Here is a 17117-nt window from a genome sequence, read left to right as displayed (position 1 = left end):
GAAGAACAAAAGTACTAAGAGAGAAAACTTTTGATAACATAAAAAATAACATTTAGTTTAGTTTAGTAAATTTGAAAATATTTTGTCCTAAACATAAAGGGCTGTTAGAGTATTCAATTTGTAATCAATGTGTTAAAATGCGGAGGCGTTCCACTACCTAGAGGCGTGAGGCGTAGTTCAGAACGCAGGAGGTGTAAGCCTCCTTAAGAGGAGGGGGGTTAGGAGGAGGATGAAGAGGAAGGGGGGATTTTATTTTTTCTTTATTTTTAATAAAAATCTTTTATATTAAGAAGAATAAAGATGCATAACATTAGTTGAAAGGGGGCGGGGGGGTCTGGGGGGCGAAGCCCCCTAGCCAAAGGGGTAGGGGGCAAACCACTTTCTCTCCCCTTATCTTTTCTTCCCTCCCATTCCTTTCCTTTTCTCTTTTTTTCTTCTCTTTCTTTTTCTTTCCCTTCCCTTTCTTTTCCTTTCCTTTCCTTTCCTTTTTTTTTCTTTTTCTTTTCTGTCTTTTTATATCAAATGTGCATGAGGCACATGAGGCGTATGCCTTTAGCACTGGCATACACCTCAGGGTGTTTTGAGAGAGAGAGAGAGAGAGAGAGAGAGAGAGAGGTTGGTGTGTAGGATTATTAGACTCATGACGTCCAGATGGTGTTAGAGCTACAACAAGATGGTGTTAGAGCTACAAGAAGATTCTAATGATGATGAAAGTGTTGATAATGATCAGATCTGTTGATCAACTCCAGACCTATATTCTTTTTTTGTTTATTCTTTCTTTTGCTGAAATACAATTATTAACAAAGAAGAAATAGAAGAACCGAGAGGGAAGAGGAGCGACAAGAGAGAAGAGAAGAGAAAGAGTTCGGGAGAAGAATATGTTCTGACAGCACTAGAATATGTTATTATATATAAGGCGTCACTTAAAAGTAAGGGCAAAGACCCTTATGCCCTTGTAACACTTACAACTTATAAACATAATAAAAAAAGACTAAGGGGCTGTTTGGTAAGTCTTTTTGGGAAGATCTTCTAATAGCTCCGCAGTCAAAAGACCCGCATTGAGCTTTTGCATGAAGATCTGAGCAGCTCAAAGCTAGTTTGGATACCATGTGTCTTTCTGTGTCTTTCCGTGCGAGAATAAAGTGAGAAAGACGTGAAAATCTCCATTTGGAGCTTCTCGAAATCAGCCCAAAATGGTCTTCTCGCGTCTTTTCGGCACACCAACTTTTGGCGGCTAGATCTGTTACGAACCAAATGAAAAAGACTACGGTGAGGTCTGCCCGGCTTGTAAATAGCTGAAAGACTGCGTGGAAAGACACGCCAAACGGGGCCTAAGTTTTCTAACAAAACAAAGAAGAAGTAAACTAGATAGAATAAAGAGACTAAATTGACTAAATTATTCCAACACTCCCCCTCAAGTTGGGACATAGATGTCTATCATGCCCAACTTGTCACAAAATCATTGTGCCACACGTGATGGAGACCCTTGGTGAAGTGAAAATGTCTGCAAGTTTTTCCCCTGAACTGACATAAGGAGTGCATACTTCTCCACTCACAAGTTTTTCCCTAATAAAATGCTTGTCCACTTCAATATCTTTTGTCCTATCATGGAGGACTGGATTGGCAGCAATGTTGATAGCACTTTATTGTCACAATAGAGTGGCATAGGGCTGTTAACTACAAAGCCCAATTCACCTAACAAGTACTTTATCCACATGATTTCAGCAACTTCATGGGACATAGCTTTGTATTCTGCTTCAGCATTGGACCTACCCACCACACTTTGTTTTTTACTTCTCCAGGTGACTAAGTTTCCTCCCACAAAGGTACAATACCCACTGGTAGATTTTTTGTCATTGACTGCCCTTGCCCAATCAGCATCTGTATACACTTCAACTTTCAAATGCCCATGTTTTTGAAATAACAAACCAGCCCCTTGGAACTTCTTGAGGTATTTGAGAATCATTTCTGCAGCTTCAAAGTGGGAAGTCTTGGGATTATGCATGAACTGACTAAGGACACCCACAACATAAGCAATGTCAGGTTTGGTCATAGACAAATATAAGAGTTTTCCTACAAGTCTCTGAAATTTCTTCACATCTTTCATAGCCTCAACTTGACTGTTACCCAGTTGATGATTTGGTTCAATGGGTGAATTAATTGGCTTCACTCCTAACTTTCATGTGTCTTCTAATAGATCTAGTACATATTTCCTTTGGGAAATAAAGATGCCGTTCAGAGAGCAGGTCACTTCAATCCCAAGAAAATAACGTAAGGGGCCTAGATCTTTCACTTTAAACTGAGTGGCTAAGAATTTCTTTGGGTTCTGTATTTCAGCCTTCCAATCTCCTATGACCACTATGCCATCAACATACACAATTAGAGCTGCAATTTTGCCTTCACCTTTCTTCACAAACAGAGTATGATTTGATTGGTATTGTTTAAACCCCATTTGTTGTACAACCAAGTGAAACTTACTAAACCAGGCCCGAGGTGATTGTTTCAATCCATATAATGATTTTTTAACCTGCACACCTTCTGCTCATTACCTTTAGCACAAAACCCCAAAGGCTGAGTCATGTACACCTCCTCCTCTAAGTCACCATTCAAGAATGCATTTTTAATGTCCAATTGATGCAGTTCCTAGTCAAAATTAGCTACTAGTGAAAGAAGGGTTCTAATAGAGTTCATCTTGGCTACTGGATCAAAAGTCTCTGCATAATCTACTCCATATACCTGTGTAAACCCTTTTTCCACCAATTTGACTTTGTACCTTTCTACCGTACCATCAACCTTATGCTTCACTACAAATACCCACTTGCATCCCACAGGTTCTTTTCCTTCAAGAAGATCCACCAACTCCTAAGTGTCATTTTTGTGCAAGGCATTAATTTCTTCCTTCATTGCATCTGTCCATTCAAGTATGGATAAAGCTTCTACCACACTCTTAGGAATAAAAATGCTATCAATGGAGGAAAGAAAAGCACGATATGAAGGTGAGATATGATCGTAAGACACAAAGTGAGAGATAGGATGGTTAGTAGTACAAGATCTAACACCCTTTCTCTTAGCAATAGGAACATCAAGACCATCAATAACAGGAGGATCGATATCAAGGGGTTCAGGATATAAGTGGGAACAAGTGTACCTAGTTGATGAGGATCTACCTTTAAAGAGTTTGACACGTCTGACATTGCAAATCATTCAATGACAAAGATTTAAATAACTCTAGAAACATAAACTTTAATGACTCAAAAGAAAGATGACCAAGACGACTATGCCATAAGTAGACATGACTTTCACTAGACGAACGCAAAGACTCTGTAGCCACAAGACCGGCTTTATTCTCCAACACATAGAGACCATCCACCATGCTTCCTCCAATCATCCTCCCCGAGGTCAAATCCTGAAACACACAAGAGGAAGGAAAAAAGGTTACAGAACAATTCAAGGAGTGAGTAATACTGCTAATGGAAAGCAAATTAATAGGAAATTTAGGAACATGCAACACATTAGAAAGAGTATGACCAAATAGAAGAGAGATGGTTCCTTGACTGGCTACAGTGGAGAATGACCCATCAACCAGTCTCACCTTATCTCTTCCCAAGAGAAGGTTATATGCCTGAAACAAATTTAACTTACTAGTTATATGTTTGGAAGCTCCAGAGTCAATTATCCAAGGAGATTCAAAGTTATGAGATGACACATGGAAGGCAGTAGTAGGGTTACCTGATGTGGATGCAAAGGAGGTAGGTGGAGTATGACTAGAATCCATTTGACGAAGTGTCCTACCATATAACTCCAAATGGTCACAAAAAGAGTTAATAATCTCTTCCTTGGGATCAGGACCAGAGTGATGTTCCTAAGGTACCATGGGACTAGTCTCCTGAGATGCCACATTTGCTGAGTTATGTTTTTTCTGATTCTGCTGAGTTGGCTTCTTACTCTGATCGGATGTTGTTTCTTACTTAATTCCTGAGCCCACTTAGGCTTCCCATGGAGGCCCCAACATGTGTCTCTAGTGTGTTTGGACTTCTGACAATGAGTGCACCAAAGCTTGTGTTTGTTATCCACCTTCTGCCAATCACCCTTCTTAGAAGAAAATCCCCCATTTCCACTTGTACTTCCTCGGGATGCTAATGCAACTAACTCCTCCTCTGCACCATTCATCACACTTCTCCTACTCTCTTCAGACTGAACTATGGCATAAACCTCTTGGACTGAAGGTAAGTCCTTACTTCCCAAGATTTGTACCTTGATAGACTCATATATAGGATTTAGCCCCAAAAGGAAAGCAAATACGCACTGTTGGGAGACAAGGGACTTGTAGGGCTTTTGCATCTTTGAAAGCTAAATTACTGTAGCCGAAGTAACAGAAAAGAGAAGAAGAAGAAGAAGAGATGCAGGAATGTCGAACTCACCTGCTCAGTCGACAGTACTATTATTTATATTATGATGTAGTACAATGATACAGGAAGTTATTAGAATGCCCCTGATTAGTGATGGGACACCCAGACAACTTAAAACATTAAACATTAGGCCCATTAACAAAGGCCCAGTATAGGACAACTTAAACTTAAGTATAGGCTAATAAGAACTCTTATCAGCCAAATACTCATACATACAAAGACTTCAATCCAACACTCCCCCTCAAGCTAAGCATGGATATCAATCATGTTTAGCTTGCCAAGCATGTCCCTAAACTTTGCTGCTGCCAGCCCTTTAGTCAGTACATCCGCAATTTGCATCTCAGATGGAGTATAAGGCACACAGAGTTCACCCGAGACAATTCTTTCTCTAACAAAGTGCCGATCAATCTCAATATGTTTTGTCCTGTCATGCTGCACGGGATTGTTGGCAATGTTGATGGCAGCTTTAATGCCAAGTTCATTAAGAAGAGTTCTGAGCCATAAGAGTTCAGCAACCCCATGGGCCATAGCTCGATACTCTGCTTCTGCACTTGATCTAGCCACTACATTCTGCTTCTTACTGCGCCATGTGACCAGGTTTCCTCCCACAAATGTACAGTAACCCGAGGTTGACTTCCTGTCTCCAACAGACCCAGCCCAATCTGCATCAGTGTAGGCTTCAATTTCAATTCTATTGTTTTTCCTGAAGAGAATTCCCTTCCCTGGGCAAGTCTTCAAGTACCTGAGAATCCTTTCAACTGCTTTCATATGAGGAATCTTTGGAGAGTGCATGAATTGACTGACAACATGCACAGCATAAGCAATATCTGGCCGAGTGAGGGATAAGTATATCAGCTTCCCTACCAATTTTTGGTATCTCTCTTTATCATAGTAGTCCTCCCCTACTGATTCCTGCAGGCCATGGTTCTGTTCCATTGGAGTATCTGCTGGCCTGCACCCCATCATGCCTGTTTCCTCTAGGAGGTCAAGAACATACTTCCGTTGACATATGTAGATTCCCTCTCTTGACCTGGCAACTTCAATCCCAAGAAAATATCTCAAATGACCCAAGTCTTTGATCTCAAATTCAGAAGCTAGAAACTCCTTCAGTCTTTTTATCTCTTCCAAGTCATTCCCGGTAATTACCATATCATCCACATAAACAATGAGTGCAGTAAGTTTGCTATCCTGTCTCCTTATGAACAAGGTATGGTTTGCACCACTCTGAGTGTACCCCACTTTCTTCATGGCCCCACAGAGCTTCTCAAACCATGCACGGGGAGATTGCTTCAACCCATATAATGCTTTCCTCAGTTTGCACACCTTTCTACTGAAGTCATAGCCTGGTGGAGGTTCCATAAATACCTCTTCATGAAGGTCACCATTTAAGAATGCATTCTTCACATCCAGCTGATGAAGTTCCCATGAAAAATTTGCTGCTAGTGACAATAGAACCCGAATTGTGTTGAGCTTTGCTACCGGGGCAAAGGTTTCTTTGTAGTCAATCCCTTCTTTCTGAGTAAACCCCTTTGCCACAAGTCTGGCCTTGTACCTTTCAATGGACCCGTCCTCCCTGTGCTTTACAGTAAACACCCACTTGCACCCAACAGTGGTCTTCCCCTCTGGCAGATCCACTAATTCCCAAGTTCTTGCTTTCACTAGGGCTTTCATCTCTTCATTCATAGCTTCTTTCCACCTTGGATCAGACACGGCCTCTGAGTACCTAGAAGGAACACGCACAGAGGAAAGAGCAGACACAAATGAGTGATAGGCAGGAGATAAATGTGAGTAAGAAACAAAATCAGCAATGGGGTGTCGGGTGGTGCAAGAGCGGATAGGCTTACGGAGAGCAATAGGAAGATCCAAATCAGAAGTATGAGAGTTGAAATTACCTTGGATTGTAGAGACAGATTGATCCGAGTCCAACTGGTTGCTGTCATGAGGTTGAGGACCCCTTTTTCTTCTGTTGTATGTAAGTATCTCTTTTTGTTGCCTACTAGAGCCTTCAAGAACATCTGCAACATCAGGAGAGGTAATCGGCACAGTGGGAGCCTCACTGGGTTGACCCAGAATGTCACAACAAGGAGTAGGAGGAGAGGATGGAAGACCTGAGGTAGATAGGGGAACAAAAAAGGAGGGAGAATGAGAATCCTCTTCCATCCCACTAGTCTCCCCCTGAAGAGGATTCTGAGAAGACTGAAAATAGGGTTGAGACTCAAAGAACACCACATCTCTGGTGACATACTTTCTCTTGGAGAAAGGGTCATAACACTTGTAACCCTTTTGTGTAGGAGAGTACCCCAAGAATATTCCCTTTGTAGCCTTAGGATCTAGCTTAGTCTTCTTTGGATCCTTCACATGTATGAAACATATACAGCCAAAGACCCGAGGAGGAAGGGGAAAGTCTGGAAGAGTGGGGCACAAAACAGAGAAAGGGGTTTTCATACCCAACACCTTAGATGGCATCCGGTTTATCAGATATGATGCAGAAAGTACAACTTGAGACCAGTATTGCTTGGGGACTTTGTGTTGGAATAGTAAGGCTCGAGTTGTCTCCAATAGATGTCTATTCTTGCGCTCAGCAACTCCATTCTGCTGAAGAGTATAAGCACAGGATGACTGATGTAGTATGCCAGCATCTTCCAGGAATAAGTTCAAGGATTTTTCAAAGTATTCAGCAGCATTGTCTGACCTGAATTGCTTAATCTTCTTATTAAACTGTGTTTCAATCATCTTGCAAAATGCCATGGTTATCCGTGGTACTTCATCCCGTCCTTTTAACAGGTAGATCCATGTACAACGAGAGTAGTGGTCAATAAAACTGATAAAGTACCGGAAGCCATCAAAGGAAACAATGGGTGAAGGGCCCCAGACATCAGAATGAACCAAATCAAAAGGAGAACAAATTTCATTGCTGGAAATTGGATACACAGCTCTACATTGTTTTGACATTTGACATACTTCACAGGTTAGACTCTGACTTGGAATGCCCTTAAACAATTCGGGAAACAACATTTCTAATGAGAAGAAAGACACATGACCTAGCCTAGCATGCCAAACATGCAGCTTAGCTATTGACTCCACACTTTCCGGATTACTAGCAGCAGATGCTTGTAAGGCTGAGCCGATGTCTGCATCAAGGTAGTAGAGGCCTCCACACTCATGACCGCACCCAATCGTTCTCCTTGTCAATCTGTCCTGGAAGACACAATGAGTAGGAAAAAAGGTTATACTATAGTTCAAATTTTTGGTATGTTTTGAAACAGACAAGAGATTTGAGGTAAGACTGGGAACATGTAAAACTGATTTAAGAGAGAGGTCCTTGCTTAGGTCAACAATTCCCTTTCCAGAGATAGTGGAGAAAGACCCGTCAGCAACTCTCATCTTATCCTGACCAGACAACAAATGATATGAAGAGAATAGGGAAGACATATGTGTCATATGGTCAGTAGCACCGGAATCAATAACCCAAGAAGTAGAGTCAATAGAGCCAGTGGCACTGAAGGCAGAGGCTGTACCTGATCTAGCAAGAGATGTAGAAGCAAAAGAATTATTTCTTAGACGGGCTAATGCCCTACTAAGGATCTCAACCTCACTAGCAGTGAAGCCCAATGTACCAGTTCCTGAGGAATCAATAACCTGTCCCATAGGAGAAGAAGACACTGTTGGTGTATTTTGTGAGTTGTCATCATTGTTGCTGGCGACAAAATTCCCACTTGCCGCAGGCCTGTTATCTCTAGAAGAAACATCTCTGGGTATTGAAGACATCTTGACTGCAGCCACTGTGTAGGTGACACTGATTAAGACTAGCCGAAGCAGTTCTGAAGGTTCTGAACCAGTTCTGGAGCAGATCTGATTAGCTGAAATGATCACAGCAGGTTCTGACAGCACTCGACACAGTTTCAGACTTGCCGAGACTGTCACAGTTCTGAAACAGTTCAGTTACAACAGCAAGCAAGGAGTTCTGGGCTGGTAACCGACCTGAAGCTAAGGGTTCTCAACTATTGTGCTATGCAGACTCCACTTGAACTTTGAGTACTGCAACTGTAAAGAGAGTGCCCTTCCTTGCGGCCAATACTAGGACTGCTGACATCAGTCCTCAACTAGGGTTTACAGTGCTGAACAATCTGGAGCTGGCAGCTCCCTAGGTAATCTCATAGCAGTGGTGAGGGGTTTCGGACACCCTGAACTTGGAGCTGTTTGCCACATTGCTATGATGGTAGAAGTGTTCACAGTGCTGGTAGAACACTAGATAGACTTCACTTGGGCTGAACCAAAAAACTGCAACAGTTCGGGTACAGTAGTGAGTGAACAGTTCGAGGCTGCAACAGTAGCAAGTGAACAGTGGCTCTGTAGAAGAAGCTAAGTCTGTGCGAGTCTTGCTGGAGCACCGAAGCTGTAACTGTAGAAGTAGCTAAGCCCCTTTCGGCTAGTGTTAGGACTGCTGAAATCAGTCCTCAACTAGGTCTGCCCTACACAGATCTCTCTTAGTAGCCAAATAGCTACTATTTGCTGGAAATAACCTAGTAGGACATCTACTTCTGGGTCTTACTTCCCTTGAGTCCTACAACCAAGAGAAACCCTAGGTTCGAACTTGCTTTACTCTCTTACACCCCTAGGTCTTCACTACAGCAACCCAGAAAAGGAAGAGAGAAGATGAAAAGACAGCAAGAGAAGAGAGTGTGTGCCGGCTGAAACCAGGAAGAAGCTAATGCTCTGATACCATGAAAGCTAAATTACTGTAGCCGAAGTAATAGAAAAGAGAAGAAGAAGAAGAAGAGATGCAGGAATGTCGAACTCACCTGCTCAGTCGACAGTACTATTATTTATATTATGATGTAGTACAATGATACAGGAAGTTACTAGAATGCCCCTGATTAGTGATGGGACACCCAGACAACTTAAAACATTAAACATTAGGCCCATTAACAAAGGCCCAGTACAGGACAACTTAAACTTAAGTATAGGCTAATAAGAACTCTTATCAGCCGAATACTCATACATACAAAGACTTCAATCCAACAATCTTCATCACATTTCCGATCCACATTTTGATAATGGTCTAGTTCTTTCCAAATTGTTGTCAAATCTGAGTAATACACTAAGAGACTTCTCTCCCCGTGCTTGCAAGTGGATGATTCAGCTTGCAGTTGGTATATCTTTGCATAGTGCCTCTGTTCCGAATAAGTAGATTTAGCCTGTTCCCATATTTCACAAGCTGTTTCAGCCCACGTGAAAGTCTTTCTTACTTGTGGCAGCATAGAAACCAACTTATCAAGAGCCACATCACCATACTATTCTCTTGGTCCCATCTGTCATGTTCGGCACTTCCAGTATTGGGTTCCTTCACTTTACCATTAATATACTCTATTTTTCCCCTAGCAGTAATGTAGAGTTTAATTCCCCTAAATCATTCAAGGTAATTTAGTCTATCAAAGGGAATTACAGCCATAGGCTCATGTCCAGCTCCCCGCTCACTCTGTTTTTTGACATCCAGAAATCCCAGAAGTTGCAGAATTTTCAGAGGACATGATTCTGATCACTAATCAACTTTAACACACACCCTAAGATCTCTCCTGACACACACACACACAAAAAAAGTCCTAGAAACACCCAGAAGTGCAGCCCACATGCACACACTCCAGTCTGGACACAATCTGAACACAGACCAGCACCAAATTAGATTGCTTTCAGTGCAGTACAGACTTAATAGTCATAGTCCACTGATCTTCCAGATCATCTAGACACACCAGCTGTGAGGAGAGATCATAAACAGTGTCATCACTTCAAAAAAAAGGCAAAAAAACAGGTCACCCATGACCTACATATGTTCCATCCTAAGTACAGGATCACACGATCCACAGAAAAGGAGGTCTGAACTTCACAGCCCCTCTTACAGCATTCGGATGTCTCAGTTCATAGGTCTTTTCTTGGTACACGACCAAGAGGAAAAGGAAAACAGATAAAAAAGTCTTCTGTATCAGTCGAAGGTTGCTTTCTTGATCTCAGTCTGGAGAAGACAGCAGAGGAAGAGAAAGAAAAAATCTTGTTCGATCTGCTCTCAAGCCCAATAGGATCGCTCTGATACCATATTAACAGAGAAGAAATAGAAGAACCGAGAGGAAAGAGGAGAGATGAGAGAGAAGAGAGGGGAGAGGAGAAGAGAAAGAGTTCGGGAGAAGAATACATTCTGGCGGCACCAGAGTATGTTATTATATATAGGGCATCACTTAAAAGTAAGGGAAAAGACCCTTGTACACTTGTAACACTTACATCTTATAAACATAATAAAAAAGACAAAGTTTTCTAACAGAACAAAGCAGAAATAAACTAGACAGAATAAGGGACTAAATTGACTAAATTATTCCAACAACAATATTAATTGTTTTTGGCCAACCTTTTTTTATCAGTAACAGAAAAAATCTTTTATTAATTCAGGAAAAAATTTACAATAATATGAATAGCCTCAGCTACCTCAAACTCTTAGGATAATAGCAATACCATATTCTTACAGTTACAGATGAGCCCAAAAACAATTCCCTCTACTGACCCCTTGCTTAGCAAAATAATCAGCTAAGCTGTTTACTGATCTAGGTACCCATTGCATATTCGCCTGCATATCTTTTGAAAATCTTTTAAATTTCTTAGCCTCATTTCTGAAATACCATGGAACTTTATTGTTATCTTTCAGCCAGCTAATGATCACCTTTTGAATCTCCTTCAACCACTAACTTCCCGATCCCTATCTCCATGCCTTTTGGACCCCAAATACAGCTGCCTTTAGTTCTGCACCCATTGAGTCCCCTCGCCCTATAGGCCCAGAATACAAGAACACCGATTTTCCTTCACTATTTCTTCTCACCCCTCCCATTCCAGCAGCACCCGGATTGCCAAGATAGCTCCCACAAAATTCAACTTGAAAAAATCACCCATTGGTGGTTCCCAGATTACCATTTGTTTCTTCTTATCTGAAGATGAAGGTTTTTGGCCAACCTTCATTTAGTTCTTCTTTGGCTTTTGGAGTCTTGGGATTTCAATCAACATTTGGAGTTATTGGATATGATTGTGCTACAAACAGAAATTCTAAAATTTACTATTGATAGTAATTTATTTTACTAAAAATAATAATTATGTGCTTTTAGTTGTATTATTTTTTGTTTGCTTGTTTTTTAAGGACTTTTAGAGCATTCTTCAGAATTTTGTGATGCCTATGAAGTTATCCTAGAGATTTCTCCTAAAAAAATATCCAAGAAATATCAGATATCAGCTTCAATCTTGATTGTGGCCACTAGGGGCTGTTTTCTAGGTGGCACTCAGACATTGATTGATCACCTACAAATTTTTATAAAGGTAGGAAGTTTTTTTGATCAATAACAGAATTTCATTAAAATATTGTAGGTTTTCAAGACTGCTATTCAGTCTTGATCACTAAGAGATTTCAGGTTCGATGAGAAGAGAAAGTGAAGAAGATGTAGAAGGAAGAGTGATGGAAGAGCAATAGAACACAGATTTTGAGGAGAAGAACAGAATGTCAATATTCTGCCGCCGCCACTTTAAGTTAATATATATAGGTTATGCTAGTTACATGAAAAGACATATCTGCCTTTGGTGTTTACATCATAACTGCTAACAAATAACAGCCAATATAAAACTGAAACTAGAAATAACAGAACAGCAAAATAACCACAGCTGTGACTAGATAAATTCTACCCTACGGACAGAGTGGGACCACAGCTGTGGGGCCCACATCAATGTTCTCTACAAATATAAAAAAAATAATTACATGGATGGTAGAGATTAACTTCTTAACTCTCCACAAAGAAATTTTCTATTACAACTGAACCCAAAACAAGTTATTTCTCCCCACCCCTTGTTTTGCTAATACATCGGCAAACCCATTAGTAGTTCTTTTGATACAACTTAATTTCATATCCATATTTTGTGTCAACCACTTGAATCTCTTCTTTTCATTATTAAAAACCCAAATCCCTTTCCTTCCTTTTGCAACCACTCTACTAATAGCTTTGAATCACCTTCTATAATCATCTTTCTTACGTTTCATGTCCTTTGCCTTTTGCAGTTCCTCCATGACATCCACAACCTCAGTCTTTAAAGAGTCACCTACTCCAATTGGGCCTGAAAATAGACCAATAATTCTGCCTTCACTATCTCTAAATCTAAACACCCCTCCAATACCAAAGGGACCCGGGTTACCTACACTACTCCCATCAAAGTTCAACTTGATATGGTCACTCATTGGTGGGGGCTAAGTAGGGCTAGTATTGGACTTATGACAATCAGAACTAGCCACTTCCAATTTTTCATGATGTCACCTGTTGAGAAATCAGTTGACATCTCCATAGACTTAACCCAATGAACCACTCTCACCATGATGGTTTCAATGACAACCTCTCTGGTTCTTTCCTTGCCTGAAAACAGTCTTGAATTCCTTTCTTCCCAAATGGTCCAGCCCACTGCAACGCTAACACATTTCCATAACACTCGACCCCTTTTCTTTGGCCACCTCAAGAAAGTAGAAGCAAACAAGCTTTGCACATTAATCAGGAGAGACCACCTGCACCCAAACAACAGGAAAAACCACTCCCAAATAAAAGTTACAAAGGGGTAGGAGATGAATAAGTGAAAGAAAGTTTCTCCATTAGCCTTACACATAACACACCATGAGGGGATAAGCACCAATTAGTTCTTTTCCTTTGGAGTAAATTGCAAAAATTAATTTTTTTCCCAGAAGACATTTCCATAAGCACCAATTTGTTTTTTGAACTTATACCTGCCCTACTTTAGGGTGTCAGTTCATGGTCTATTGACTGGTATTTGGTGGAGATGTTATTATTACTATGGAAATTAAAACCTCTTGAGTTATATGTCCTTTGGGGTTGATTCCAAGGGCACACTTGTTTTGAATGTTACTAGGAAGAATTCAAATATCTAGAGAAACATTGGATCTGAACATTTGTTTTGGTTGAAGATCCTTGGTGATGTGTGTTGTTGAATTCATCATCATCATCCATGCCTTATCCCAACTATATGGGGTTGGCTACATGAATCCTATTTCACCAATCCGTTCTATTTAAAGCCATATCCACTATTAAATTATTAGTGTTTAAATCACTTCTTACTACTACCCATGTCCTTGTTCTACCTCAAGCTCTTCTAGCCCCTTCAATGTATAACGAATCACTTCTTCTACCTAGCGCAGTTGATGGTCTTTATGCACGTTTCCAAACCATCTTAGTCTACTCTCTTTCTCATTTTATCACCTATCGGAGCTACTCTTACGTTCCTACGGATAACTTCATTCATAATCCTATTTTCCACTCATCCATCTTATCATTCGCATTTCTACATTCATTTTTCTGGACGTGTTGTTTCTTGACCAGCCAACACTCTGCTCCATTCAACATGGCCTTACGACTGTTTTATAGAATTTTCCTTTTAATCTAAGTGGTATTCACCAATCACATAAAAACCCAGATGCACCCATCCATGTTTCCCATCCTGCCCTAATTCTTTGGGTGACATCCTCCTCAATCTCTACCTTGTTATGAATTATTGAACCAAGGTACTGGAAATGGTCCCATTGAGTTATCCCTTGGTCCCTAATCCTAAGTGTACCTTGATTTACACTCCTATTATTACTAAATTTACATGTCATATACTCTATTTTAGTCCTTATTTTAAAACCTCTTGTTTCTAAGGCATTTGTCCATAAGCTTAACTTTGCTTTTAATCCTTCATAGTTTCATTAATTAAAACAATGTCATCCACAAAAAAAATACACCATAGAACTTCATCCTGAATATGTGTGTTGTTGAATTGTTCAAGTGTTTTTCAGCACCAAGATTCATTGTACCCTTTACATTTTTTGTGTTTTTTTTTGAAAGGATAAGAGTTTTCATTAAGAAGGAATATTTATCATGTTTTAGGGATGTTAGCATAGGGTGTTTTACACTAGATCGTTGTCTTCCAACTAATGGAGGGTGCTAATGTAATTTTACCTACATTATTGAGATCTAATATAAAGGTATTTCGTGTGGCGTGGATCTGACACTCTTGTGCCCTAATTCTTTCTCTCATTCTTTCTTCCTTTTCTATTATTCTTTAACGTCGAAATCACTACTTGGTATCAGAGCCAAGTATCAATTCATAGACACCATCAGAAAACATCTTGCTGCTCTTCAAAGTTGGTAGAAGAAGACTGCTGACACCACCAAATGGAATTAAGTTATAGTCATTTCAGTGGTTCACGTACCATCAGCAACTTATCAAATCATGAGCAGGATTTTTTCTCTTTTTGGCATTTTTATCTTCACCAGAGAATATGCTTCCCAGCATGGCATTCCTTTGATCTTATTTTGGTTGATATTGACTTGGGGTTTATCCCTCCCAGGACTTGTTGCAATCAGAAAAGGAAAGGGCTGATGATTTTGAAAAGAAATGTGCTGAAGCTCAAGAATCAAGTGAAGAAAAACAGAAGAAGTTGAGTGAAACAGAAGGAAAAGTTAATCAGCTTCAGGAATCTTTAAGCAGGTAATATAATCTTGTTACAATCTTTACCCTCATGTGAGATTTATCCAACTATTTGGAGTACATAGTATAGATCTATGATAATATTATTCTGTTATTGTTGATTTCTTAATTTAACTGGATTACATCCTTCAATATGTTAGAATATTATTTATTGTATTTGTTTCATGGTTTTATTAGCATAATACATGTATTGCTTACCAGAGAGGGGCAGCAAAGCTGCTATGTTGATATGTGATCTTTATTTTAACAAAAACGTATCTGCTACTGATATATTTGCACTTACAATTATACTACGTGTAAGATGAGAAGTGTAGAGAACACTGATGTGGGCCTCACAGCTGTGGTCCCCACTGTGTTAGTTGGTGGTCGGATTGTTATTTCAGTTGTTATTTATTTCAGTTTGTTATTTGCTTTATTTGTCATGTAAGTATTAAGGGCAGATCTGTCATTTCCTCTATGTACTGAACATAACCTATAAATAGTAAGAGAGTTGCGGCGGCAGATCAATTGGTGAATCTGTCCCTCCTTTCAAACATTTGTGTTCTCCTGTTCTTCTCCTCTCTTTTCTTTTTCTTACTTTTCCTCTACCTTTTCTAATCTGAAATCCATTAGGATTCAAGGCTGATTGTAGTCTTGATCGCCTACTTGGTATCAGAGCCTATCTAGGGTTTCTCATGTGAGTCTAGTCCAGCCGACCACATGAGAACTATCTAGGGCTGGAAGTTTATAAAGAAGTGTTCATTGGCTGATTCTTGGAGGTTACCAGAAGAGTTTAGCAGCTGTTCGAAGACTTGGCACGGCTTGCAGAGTGTTGGTAATCAGGAAGAATCAGAGAAGGCTAGGGTTCAGGCAATGTTGGAAGGTAGCGAACAGAATTCTCTGGGTAAGTCTTATTTATTTTCTAGAGATTGCTATCAGTCAAGATAGGTTGGACCTATCTAGAAGGAGCAGCCGAACTGTTCTAGGGTTTTTTCTCAGAGGTGATCTATTCTAGGGTTTGACATTAACGCTACGGCAAGACCTAACTGTTGGGCTGAACTTTTTTATCTTCTTGGAAAGTGTTCGTTTTAAGGGTTTTCTCTCAGAGGTGATCAGTTTTTAGGGTTTCACATATCCCTTGGAAAGTGCGGCTGAGCACTTATTTCAGACCTACGATTAAAACCCTAATTCTGTTCCAGCATCTCAGATTGCCCTCTAAGCTGGTTTCAGACCTGTCTCTTGGTTCCGAGCTCTTTTAGGGGGTGAAAACTTGTACGGACTGCTTGGTACTGTGATTGCCGATTGGTTTCAGATCAGATTTACACTGGTTTCATGCATATACTGTGATTGCTGATTGGTTTCAGATCAGACCTGCACTAGTTTCATGCATATACCGTGATTACAGATTGGTTTCAGATCAGATCTGCATTGATTCCATATTGATTTCTGATTGTGATCGACTACTCAAGTGTTGTTTTCTGTTGTAGTAACCCTAATAGTTTGTAACTACTGATTCTTGACCAAGAATGGAGTTTAAAAATCAGGGAGAAGGTAGTTTTGGGAACAGCAGTTATGGTAGTGTATCTGAAACTGGGTTTCAGATTACAACTATGAGATTTGACGAGTCAAACTACTTGGAATGGGCTCAATCAGCCATGATGGCTATTGGGGGAAGGGGAAAACTAGGTTACCTCTTGGGAGATGTGAAAGAACCTTCCAAGGAGGATCCAATGTATACCAAGTGGGTTCAAGAGAACTACTTGGTTATGACATGGCTGTGTAACTCTATGCAGCCACATATCAGCCAAAATTACTTGTGGGCAAAGACAACCAAGGAGATATGGGATGTTATGAAAGAAACCTATTCCCAACCCCTTAACATTGCCAAAGCCTATGAACTGAAGTGTGAAGTGAATAGTCTTAAACAAGGAGAGAAACCAGTTTTTGTCTACTTCTCTACCTTGAAATCCCTATGGCATGAAATTGATCATCTAGAGACTCTTGAGTGGGAAAGTCCCAAAGATGCACAGACTTATAGAAAGCAAGTCGAGACAAATAGGGTATTTGAATTTCTGGCTGGCCTGAATTCAGATTATGACATTGTGAGGCAACAGATACTGACCAGAGATAGTGTGACCCTCAAGCATACTCCCTGGTGCATAGTGAAGAGACCGGGAG

General features: G+C 40.3%; 1 protein-coding gene across 1 annotated transcript in view; it reads left to right on the top strand.

Moving 5' to 3' along the window:
- LOC104610077 (myosin-9-like) overlaps nt 1–17117 on the top strand; it is a 49773-nt gene that overhangs the window by 13379 nt on the left and 19277 nt on the right. Inside the window, exon 25 of the mRNA XM_010276556.3 lies at nt 14821–14960. Within this exon, the coding sequence (XP_010274858.1) occupies nt 14821–14960 (140 nt within the window). The remainder of the gene's footprint in view (nt 1–14820; nt 14961–17117) is intronic.

Source organism: Nelumbo nucifera, chromosome 1, assembly GCF_055504915.1.
Source record: "Nelumbo nucifera cultivar China Antique chromosome 1, China Antique-T2T, whole genome shotgun sequence".
Classification (NCBI taxonomy): Eukaryota; Viridiplantae; Streptophyta; class Magnoliopsida; order Proteales; family Nelumbonaceae; genus Nelumbo; species Nelumbo nucifera.
The sequence above is the reverse complement of the archived record's forward strand: the minus strand, read 5'-3'. Positions and strand labels throughout refer to the sequence as shown.